The sequence below is a fragment of the Leptonychotes weddellii genome, chromosome 9, assembly GCF_054177405.1.
Source record: "Leptonychotes weddellii isolate Sample4059 chromosome 9, ASM5417740v2, whole genome shotgun sequence".
Taxonomy (NCBI): Eukaryota; Metazoa; Chordata; class Mammalia; order Carnivora; family Phocidae; genus Leptonychotes; species Leptonychotes weddellii.
In genome coordinates this window covers 37,380,071-37,392,156 of record NC_138377.1, presented here as the reverse complement: position 1 = coordinate 37,392,156, position 12,086 = coordinate 37,380,071, and the positions used below count along the sequence as shown (strand labels likewise).

The 12,086-nt window shown below is 38.9% G+C and overlaps 1 protein-coding gene across 2 annotated transcripts in view; it reads right to left on the bottom strand.

Annotated features, from left to right (window-relative positions):
• ARMH4 (armadillo like helical domain containing 4) overlaps positions 1-12,086 on the bottom strand; it is a 106,039-nt gene that overhangs the window by 78,509 nt on the left and 15,444 nt on the right. For both annotated transcript variants that reach the window (XM_081830457.1, XM_081830458.1), the window contains one exon: positions 10,235-10,447. In XM_081830457.1, the coding sequence (XP_081686583.1) occupies positions 10,235-10,447 (213 nt within the window). The remainder of the gene's footprint in view (positions 1-10,234; positions 10,448-12,086) is intronic.

The following is a 12,086-nucleotide window of genomic DNA, read 5'->3' as shown; positions in this document are numbered from 1 at the left end:
CTCCTGGCAACAATATGAACAAGATCTGTCCGGATCAGAGGGAGTATGTGCTCTCTACTGCACCACACTCACCACTCCCTACTGTCTTAGGCGCCTTCCTTTTTGCTTACTTACGTTGTCCACCTGGCCCCTGACCCATGGTTGCATGGAGAAGATGGGACTATTTCATTATAACAATTCATACATAGTAGTAAATGATGATACCTAATTTTAATTGATAAATGACATAAAATATTCATATTTATTATGCATTTACTCCAGGTCATGCAAGCATTTACTATATGAAAGATCCCATTTTATTCTTACAAGAAAATATAAGAACATCAATAGCCCTGCTTTACACAGATAGGAAAACTGAAGTCGAAAGAAATTAAACAATTTGGTCAAGATCATAATGCTGATTCATGACGGAGCTAAAACTTAGAGTTATGTCCATTTAAGTCCAGAACCAGAGCTACTTTCAGGTCTATACTGCTTCTCAGTGTGGGCTGCGTGGTCTGAGAGGCTTCATAAAGGAGGATGAGTTTGAGCTGAACTGTTTCTATTTCTCCTTCCTGTCCTCTTTTAACTTTAACTTCATAGCCTTCTGTTTATAGAGTAGCATAGCACTATTATATATTACAAAATGCAATAGTGAGCCTATTATCATACAGGTATATTTCTTGTATAGTGAGAACACTGTTACACTGCCTAGACATGAATCATGCCATGCTTTTAACAGATAGAATTTTCTCTTAAGGGTGGGATGGTGTCAATCATGATGGTTGTCTGGCAGTCAGTTGCCTAGGGATTGAAGGTATGTCCTTCAACCTGCAAAACAGGGCTGATAATATGTATGTGGGATTGGGGATTCCCTACTTGGTGGGGGGCCCTAGAGGAAATTTATGTCTTAGTCTTGGCTCTTCCATGTGGGGGCAGGGAGGAGGAAGACAAAAAAAGAAGTTACACTCTGTATAGGAAACAAGGCAAGAGCTGAGTAGCCAGAAACCCTGGCAAGGTGCTTGAAAACTATTCTAACACTTTGGGTATAGAACATAAAAGAGAGAGTGGAATGGGTCAGGGTCTGGGAGACCTGAGAGCTTATTAGCTAAGGTAAGATCAGAGAAATCAGTATGTTGTGAACCTAATTCACTTTGTGCTTCTTTTATTTTCTTGTTTTATTTGCTTTGTGTTCCCTTAGGTTCAAGCCAAGTATTTTTTTGAATTTCTACACAAGAGAGAGGGTTTTCACTTTTGCTCGGGCTAGAGTTTTTTGGGGTTTTAAGATTTTTTTAATTCATTCATTCGAGAAACAGAGATACTGAGAGAGAGAGAGAGAATATGAGCAGGGGGAGAAGCAGAGGAAGGGGGAGAAGCAGGCCCCCCGCTGAGCAGGGAGACCGATGCAGGGCTCGATCCCAGGACCCTGGGATCATGACCTGAGCCGAAGGCAGACGCCTAACCATCTGAGCCACCCAGGCGTCCCTGGGCTAGAGTTTTAACAGGATATAAGATCCCTCAGAGAACACATGTAGCAGATACCCTGAGAAAATTGAGGGAGCAGTGTCGGGCCCTCTGCCCACCTGGAGAATCTCCTTCTCATAATAAAACACTGGAGATTCTTTCCACGTTTTTAATAGAAGAAATTTCCATAGAATATTTTGTTTGGAGAACAATGTAGAAGGAGGTAGTACGGCTGAAGAAGAAAAGGCACTGGTAAATTTAGGCAGAATCAATGTTAATCTTTCAAGACAAATGCAATGTTTCCAAGTGTGAACATTCTTAAAATCTTCTAAGGCCATTCAAATTGATGCATTATGTTTTTATTCTACTCTTTCCCTTTGGGGTTGTATATACACTGAAGTGATAAGAGGTAGTCTGATGCCAAAACAACTTCATGGTTATGAATACAGCCTGATAAAGTGCAGCTGATAATATCCTTATGTTATTTTATACATTGTTAAGGTTTGTGATTGTTTGTACTCCAATGCAATAAAATTACCATGTTTACACCAGTAAAGGATAGTTATGCCTAGCTTCATACTGAAAAAGCATGCCTTTTAAAAATGCCTTAATTTTCTGCAAATATCTAAAACACCTTTGAAATCTCCACATCCTGTTATGTGGTTATAAGCTACACGTTTGCTTTCACAACTGCACAAAACCACCACACGTGGAAAGCCCCGTTTGGACCAGTCCTCACAAGGATTCACAACACTGGAGTACGAGCCCAGATGAATCACTCAGAACCAATCCTTTTGCCTGTGTTCTGAACATCCTCCTTGAGAGAGACATGCTGCAGTTTCCTATAAATCAAATATTTGCTAGCCTGAGATGGAGCCCCTGGGTGCCTCCTCTACATTGAAAGGCAGTTGCTTCTGTTATTAAAAACTATTCTTGGGCCGCCAGGGTGGCTCAGTCGGTTAAGCATCGGACTCTTGATTTCAGCTCAGGTCATGACCTCAGGGTTGTCAAGCTCAGTGGGGAGTCTGCTTCTCTCCCTCTCCTTCTGCCCCTCCCCCTGCTTGTGCACGCTCTGTCTCTCTCTCTCTCAAATAAATAAAAAATCTTTTTAAAAAGTTATAAAAAATCCTATTCTTAAGAAATAATTCATCTATGGGTGGCTCAGTCGGTGAAGCAACTGCCTTCAGCTCAGGTCATGATCCGGGGTCCTGGGATTGAGTCCCCCATTGGGCTCCCTGTTCAGCAGGGAGCCTGCTTCTCCCTTTGCCTCTGCTTGACACTCCCCCTGCTTGTGCTCTCCCTCTCTCTGTGTCAAATAAATAAATAAAATCTTTAAAAAAATTTTAAAAAGAAATAATTCATCTAACCAATAAACTAAATTAGAAAAATATGCTTGATTACGTGTCTGTAAACCAACTGCTAGTGTGGTATGTGTGGTATCTATTCACCACCCTTTAGAATGTTTTCCATATTTTTGGGTCTGTCATCACTTATTTTTGTATAAATATCAATAGAACAATGAGTATATATATGTTATGTGATACTTTCCCACCTTCTACCTTGTATTTCTGTTATTTATGTATCTGTCTTAACTCTTCTACTAACATTTATGCAAGATCCACTCCCATCTCTTCTTTTTTATTATCTGAATCACCAAACAAATACTTGCTAAATGTGCACATTAATGAATGAACAAAACCTCTGGATATACATAAGACAAACTCCTTTTGTCATCCTGAGCCATCATGTAAAATTTCATGTGTGTCTAAGGGTGAGTTTTAGTAAGCAGTACTAATTTTCTACTTTCTAGTGGGGGGCAACAAATTCTCCAAAAAAAAAAAAAGGAAAAAGTCAGCTCCAGGATAATTTTTGCTTAACTGAGATCATACCAATAAATGAATTCCTTATGATAAGAAAGCATACTAGAAAACTTAGTCATGTCAGTTATCTTTCTTCAACAGCAGAATTTATAAGCAAAGCTTTAGGGTAATACATCATAATATTGCTTAAATATTTCTGAAATACCACTGGCTTTGTGAACATGAGTAGCAAACATGGGATGACCATTCTGAGTGCTAAGTAATTTACTGGACTAACATATTGGTACTTAAAAACAGAGATCTATCATAAATGCCAGAGAAAGTATGATGACTTCAGGACAAGACAACAAAATGACTTACTATAAAAGGCAATCGATAACTGAAATCACCAGCAATTCTGTGTCATGTAATATATGTGAAGATGCAAAGACAAAAACAAGTAAAAAAAAAAAAAAAAAAAAGATCATCCTTCCCTAATGTACTTGGCAATGGTATTAGATGTTTCCTGTGTTCATGTTAATAGTTATAAAATTATTAATTTTTATTAAATTTCCATTGCTTTTGCCAGAACAAGCATGGAGGGGAGAATTCAGCATCTAATTCAGCAAATCAATTCATCACTAAAAGTCAAACAAAGGTCACATTCCATCAAATACTCTTTTACTCATCTTCCCCATTTGTATATCATTTAAGTGGCTCTGTTACTGAGGTGAAATGAAACCCAAAGCATTTCCAAGAACAAAGGCCAAAACTTGTATTCCTTCTTAACACAATTAGAGTGAACAATGTTCACCATCATTAGCCATCAGGGAAATTTAAATCAAAACCACATTGAGATATCACCTTACACCAGTCAGAATGGCAAAAATTGACAAGGCAGGAAACAACAAATGTTGGAGAGGTTGTGGAGAAAGGGGAACCCTCTTACACTGTTGGTGGGAATGCAAGCTGGTGCAGCCACTTTGGAAAACAGTATGGAGGTTCCTCAAAAAGTTAAAAATAGAGCTACCCTATGACCCAGCAATTGCACTACTGGGTATTTACCCCAAAGATACAGATGTAGTGAAAAGAAGGGGCACATGCACCCCAATGTTCATAGCAGCAATGTCCACAAGCCAAACTGTGGAAGGAGCTGAGATGCCCTTCAACAGACAAATGGATAAAGAAGATGTGGTCCATATATACAATGATATTACTCAGCAATCAGAAAGGATGAATACCCACTATTTGCATCGACATGGATGGAACTGGAGGGAATTATGCTAAGTGAAATAAGTCAAGCAGAGAAAGTTAATTATCATATGGTTTCACTTATTTGTGGAACATAAGGAATAGCATGGAGGACATTAGAAGGAAGGGGAAAAATGAAGGGGGGAATCAGAGTACGGGAGAGGAACCATGAGAGACTATGGACTCTGGGAAACAAACTGAGGGTTTCAGAGGGGAAGGGGGTAGGGGGATGGGTTAGCCCGGTGATGGGTATTAAGCATGGCACGTATTGCATGGAGCACTGGGTGTTATACGCAAACAATGAATCATGGAACACTACATCAAAAATTAATGATGTACTGTATGGTGACTAACATAACATAATCAAATAAAATAAATAAATAAAAATGTAAAAAAAAAAATAGAGTGAACATCCTTAACCTCATACTGCAGTATTACAAGTAATGGTGGGCAACAGTTCAAATTTACTCCTTACTTGATCTTTCCTATTATATTCCACTGAGCAGTACCCAAAGGTAAATCACATAAACTGGGGTTCATAAACATGGCCTCAAGATAAGATTTTGAATACTCTGTCTCATTCATCCATCCTAGCTGCCTTCTGAGTTGAAAAGTTACATGAGAATTGAGAAAATAAAAGGAAAATACTCTCTGAAAAGGAGTGCATACCGGAAGACCAAAAACACTGATTTTGTGAATAAAGTGCAAGTAAAGAGCAAACACTTCATAAACTCTACGCATGATTTTAAGTATCCTCAATGGAGCTATCAAAGAAAACCATCTCTGAGACTCTTCCACAATGCCACTTAATGCATTTCCCAATTCATTTCTGATTGACCAATAAGAAAATAAAGCATCCTGACTTCAGTAGCAACTATGAGGCCGCCACACTGCCAGAAGTCTCATTCAGTCATCCGAATGAAGGCATACTTTTCCAACAGGACTTTCTTCTGAAATTCCTATGTTATCAGCAGAGAGAACGAGGACAGAGAGAACTGAGAATTCCAAGTAAGAAAGGAGAGAGAACACCACTATTTCTTCAGCAGAAGAAAGGAAAAGGTGCTGCAAATATAGAATGGAAATGCTCTCAGAGGACTGTAGAAAACATCCATGAAATTAAATACATACACACACACTCACAAAGGCAGGAAAATGGATGTCACCAGAATAAACGACAAATGACACAATGACAGCATTCTGCCTTACATGTGCTGCCAAAAATGCAATTTTTGAAAACCTATATATAAGGACTACCAAAATGGTCTTCAAAAAACAAGGGGAAAAAACCGTCAGGAAAGAAAAAGCTAAAATTAAATGATATATCTCATCTTATTTTTTAAAAACCAAGATGCTAAAGAAAGGTTAAACATGACTTTCCTGTTGGATACTAAGAATTAAAAAATCTCTTTATATGTTAAAAAAAGGTTTACATATAACATACATTGTAAGTTAAAAAAAAAAAAAAGATAATTCTCCAGCGAATCAATTACTGTGAGTTTGTTCAAGAAAGCCCGTAATAAATGGGCCTGTGCAACATGAGGAAATGGGAACTGTCTGGGCTAATGGCACTGGATTAGCAGCCCCAACACTCACCCTATTATGCCTAGAGAAAGACATTAAATAGGATCAGTCAGATCAAGAATTCACTTTCTCCAGCCCAGGGACACTGGTATTTCTTCTTCTCTTACAGACGAGCAATAAGCTAACCCAGGGCAATCTTGAGACAATCCAAGCAAATTCACCATGTTCCCAAGTCTGTCTGGTCAGCACCATGACAAGCACCAAGTAGTTTCCCATTTCTCACTCTCTGGAAGGCCCAGATATTGCCTTCCAAACATTAAGGGAGGAAGGCTGGCAGTGTGAGGAAGGACTGCCAAAACCTAATCACAAGAAATCTTTTTTTTGTACTCTGACCTCTCACAAGTACTTAGAAGCCTAGTACTTGGGACAAATAAACCCACAGTTGATTTTTTTCTGAATATTGAATTGTTAAAGCAATAACCTTCCACCCTATGGAATTATTGTTACAATTTTTCAGCACAGATAAATGCCCATCTTCTGTGGGAATACAGGAAAAGCTAAAATAAGTTTGATTTACTTAGAGTAAATAGATACCCTCAGTTGGATTTCCAAAATACAGAAAGCAGGGGGGCTCCTGAGTGGCTCAGTCAGTTGAGCAACTGACTCTTGGTTTCAACTCAGGTCGTGATCTCATGGGTTGTGGGATGGAACCCACCAGGAGCTCCATGCTCAGCAGGAAGTCTGACTGAAGATTCTCACCTTCTGCCCCTCCCCTGACCTGTGCACGCGCATGTGCACTCTCTCTCAAATAAATGGATCTTTAAATTAAAAAAAAAAAAAAAAGCAGAACTTCTTTCAGTAAGACATATTGAAAGACCTAGTCCATTTGCTATTAGGATTAAAATATAAGGGCAGTTAACCCAGATAAAAAAAATCCAAGCAAATTATCATAAGTAATCAGAAATTGTTAAGTTCCCATTCTGGAGCAGAGAAAGACATTAATATTCACCAAAAAATGGATATCAACCTATACAGAGATCATGTTCAAAAATTCATTTATGTAGTTATATACATGCAACTAACTTGCCATTATCCTACTTTGAATAAAAAAATTAGAACATTTCGCCATGTTTATATGTCAAAGATGATGAATGCAGCCCTAGTGGAGTTACGCCTGAGATAAGTATAATGCATTTTTTATCACCCTGAAAACATTTATTCCCTTAAAAAAAGAAAAGTACAGAGAAGTGAAATATATCAGGCAAGGTGACAGAGAAACCATCATCCCTTCAAAAATCACACCACATTTTTGCTGACAAGGTAAAAGACCTACCAAAATAGGCACAGGGCAGTACGCACTTATCGAGGCAGGCTTTCTTCAGCAATGGAGAAATGGAAAACACACTGAAACTTCTCCGGCTCTACCAATGCACGTCTCTCAGGTGGGCGTTACAGAGCCGGAGCACGTCTGCCTTTAGACCGGCTGGCAAACTTCTCAGAAGCAGATCCTTGTTATGCACTGAACTGCAACCCCCGAAAAAAAATATATATATAACCTGCCACACTTGTAAATGTGACTTTCTTCGAAAATAGGGTACTGGCAGATATAATCAAGTGAAGATGAAGTTATCAGGGTGAGTCCTAATTCAATGGCTAGTGTTCTTGTAAGACCAGGGAAATATGGGCAGAGAGACACACTGAGGGATCATAGCCACGGGAACATGGAGGCGGGGGTTGCAATTATGTTGCCACAAGCGAAGGAACTCGTGAGGTCACCAGAAGCCGGAAGAAGCAAGAATGATCCCTCCTCTTGGGGCACTGGAAGGAGCATGGCCCTGTCTACACTTTGATTTCAGACTTCCAGGCTCTAAAACCACAAGAGAATAAATTTCTGTTGTTTTAAGCCATCCAGTTTGCGGTATTTTGTTATGGTAGCCCTAGAAAACTAAGACACTCAGTGATGATGTTTTAGAGACGTAAAGAAGGAGACAAAGATGACAGGGTGCCAATTCGGTACAAATTTGAGGTTCATTTGAGCCCTTAATTATCCCTTAAAAGATAAACATTCAGAAATTTCCACAAAGGTTCTTGGCTTCTTGGTTGTCTGCTGTCTAATAAGGGCAGGTCTTGCCTATATCCCATTGAGAAAAATACTCCATTCTCTGGAGAAGTGCTTCTGTCCCCTAGTGGGAAAGAAGATACTAAAATAATATATAAGGAGTTTAATAATATAATTAAATAAACACAAGCTGGAGAACTGTATGTCATTTGTCAGCTCATCACAGAGATTAAAACTTGAAAGGTAGGTAACTTGACATAGTACAACCCACTGTTCTGGGTAAGAATAAATTATCTGCCTCTAAGTATAAGCCTATATAGAATTAAAACCCTTCCCCCAAAGCTTACATTCCTGGACAAGGTGGAAAAACATGCACTGAAACTGGAGGCCTCCAACACATACAAGAGTCTAGTAGGCTTATCTGTTTAAATAAGCATAGTCCAGAGGAGTAGATTCACCAGCATAAAATTAACTGTGACATTATTAATGTACACTAATTAAACATAAATGATACTTCCCAGGATCTAGAAGAAAAGGTGTGTTCATTCAAAATCTTGTCTTCAGCCCAATAATGTAGCAGAAAGTATATTTTTAAACCAATAATGTCTTTCATAAGCCTTGATGAGGATCATAATTTCGATCAAAAACTGATAAAATATATTCTCAAAAAGAAGCTAGAATCGAATTGTGTAGAAGAAAAGCATTAAAACTCCAGGACATCTTAGGCAAGTCAAGAAAATTCTCACATATTTCAATGCAACTGCCATCATCTACTAAATTTAGAAAATTATTGCAGTTTCACAAGTATGGATTACTCACAAATATATTTTTTTTCTCTGATTTAATGAGCCCTGCCGGGTAAAGCTGTCATCTCTAACTCAGGTTAATTTGAGGGAACCTGCTTTTTCCAGATGGCGTCAAGGAGAGCAGACAGCTAATATGAGATTAACCTCCAAGTCATACGATTTTTATCTCAATGTGGAGTGCGAGAGGGGTTAGCCTCAGAGCTTGCTTTGATCCATTTCTTAAACCAGCATCCTACTATGGCGTTCTCCAGAATACTCCTAAAATGTCATGTTTCTCTGCCAGAAAACTGCCAGTGTTACCCTGAGAGCCTGGGATAGAGTCTGTGGCAAACCTGGCTGAACCACCTTCCCTGCTCTACAGGAGACGAAATATCAAATAATACCACATCCTGTGTCTTTACTGCATCAAGCCCATGGCTAATTTAGTGCCCAAAAGCTTACCTGTCCTCTAGATTAGTTTTAGAAACTCGGCATTACAAATCTCTGGACATTCTGCACCTCCGGCCAGAAGCCGTTCACCTGCCAAAATGCTGATTAATTAAATGACCTTTCATCACATTTCCAGTCTTCTTGTTTGTGGATGTGCAGCTGGGCTCCAGGCATCTTTTTCATGCTCACAGCCAATGTCTTGGAAAGTATAATTTGGCATGCATTTCTCAGTTGTAACAGGTGAAGAGACTGCTCCTCTCAAAACAGTCCAACATCCTAACCTGGAAATGTTCATAAAGAAAAAAAAAAACCAAAAAAACAAAAAAAACCCAGCACTAACAACCAGAGCAGTGCTGTGAAAACACAATCCACATTAAAACTTCCACCTAAGAAAATCCAGGGAGAATCAGGCATCAGAATTTTTTGAAAGCTCCCCAAAGTGATCCTAATGTTCACCTGTAGATAAGAACTACTGATCTAGACCAGAGGTCAACAGGCTTTTTCAGTAAAGGGCCATATCGTAAATGTTTTAGGCTTTGTGTGCAGTCTCTGTCACAACTACTCAACTCTGCTGATCTGGCACAAAAGTAGCCACAGACAAGATGTAAATGAGCACGTGCAGCTGGGTCCCAAGACAGCTTTATTTAGGAACACTGAAATTTGAATTTTATTTAACTTTTACATGTCACAAAATATTATGTATGCTTCTTCTAATTTTTTTTTCAATCATTTGAAAATGTAAAGATCATTCTTAACTTGCAGGTCATACAAAATGGATGGCAGACCAGATTTGGCCAGGCCACAGTTTACTGACCCCTGATCTACACTGCAGATGGAATACATTTCTCCTTAGTCTTTTCTCAAAAACATTTGCTCAGTGACTCTGTCAATCAGTCCTAGAAAAGACCCCTTCAAAGCATGGGTACCTTCAGATTCAAGTTGGTCCAGGCCATATGAGGCAGCTGTATTAACATGGCTAATGGATGGGACAATGGTTCTTCTCTCTGAGGACGCGTCAGAATCAGGAAGCTCTGGGAAAAGGCTGGCTGCTTCCTCCATTATTCCAGGGGGAGTCACTGGAGAGCCCCAAACTGGTGTGAACAATTCCTCGTTTGGCCCCGTGACAGTGTCTATTAGGTCTGTCAAACACAAGAAATAGCACTTGACCCAAAGATGATCATTAGGGGAAATGTATACATATCTTTCTGCTTTTTAAGCAAGAAATGATCAATGAAACCAGTATCTTATATACACTAAGTTTGGCACTTTAGACCAGCTCCCCCCTTCCCACAGTGCATCAATCCAGTTATGCAAGGCACTTTATCGTCTGGGAAGATGTATTGTCTCAAATCAGAACTTTCTTTTTAAATTTTGATTTCCCATTTATTCTACAGACAATATTACGGATTTTGCACAATTTTATATGATATACTGCCAAAGACAGAAAATGTAACAAAAAAGTATTAAAATATATGCCAAAGACTACTTCTAAAAATCAAGTCAAAGGGCAAGGGTATCTGTGTCTAGAATATGCTCAATTTCAACGCAGCCAGATTTAGCCCCAGGTTTTCCCAAATATAAAAAACTCTAGAATAGTATTATTTTTCACGTCTGGTAGATCATCAGAATCTCTGAGGTAATTTTTTAGAAGTCCATCTCCATGCCTTCCACCTATCCCAACTTACTGAATCAGAATCTCCTTTGTGGTGAAGCTGGAAAAACTATTTTTTAAAGCTCCTAGGATATGGATCCACAGACTCTCACATACATTGCTGCTAGGAATATACATTGGTGCAACCACTTTGGAAAATAGTGAGGCATTGCCCCTTACAGTCAAACATTCATACCTAGAACCCAGCTCTAGGTATATTAACCAAGAGAAACTCCTGCACGTGTCCAATGGAAAATATACAAGAGAGTATGCGTGGCAGCAAGCAATGTTCACAATAGCCAAACCTGGAAATGACCCAAATGCAAACTGCTAGGAGAGACTGGATGAAGATGAGATGAATAAACTGTGATCTATTTTCAGACTGGAATATTATAAACAGTCAAAACAAAAGATTCACAGTAAGCGAATCTTAGCCATAGACTATTAAGTAAAACAAACAAGTCCCAAAAAGACTATCTGCAGCACAATACTGTTTTTATAAAGTTAAAAACTACTAAAATATATTTTAAATGCATAATTTTAGGCATAAATACAGACACTATAAAACTAAGATAGCAGGAAACGAAGGAAATGAGGAACACAAGAATCAAGATGACAGTTAACATCAGAAGAGGACGAGGGTGAAGTGGGAAGGGTGATGGGGTTACATGTAGGTTACTGACCAGGCCCTAGAGTTTTTTTGGAGGGGCAGGATTAGGAGATACTTATTACTTTGTTAAAAATAACTCAGTTAATAAATAAAAGTCTTTACTTAGACCAATAATGCTATAGAGACATGAGGTCCAAAAACAATAATTAAATAATAATAATTTTTGTAATTTCCAGGTGATTCTGATGATCACCAAGATTTTTAAAAACTTTGCTCTCCTTAAGATATCAGAGCATTTGAGGGCCTCCTATATAGAAAGCACTTTGTAGCCATTCTTTCGAATCCTTAAAATAACCTGTAAGACAGGTAGGCATTATTTAGAGATGCACAAACCAAGCTTGGACACGTGAGGAGACTTGCTTGAGGCCACAATACTAGTGAGGGCCAAAGCTGGGATCTGAACCGAGGTCCTCACTGTTTTCACTTCACCCCCTGGCTCCTAGCAGCCAGAGCTGTC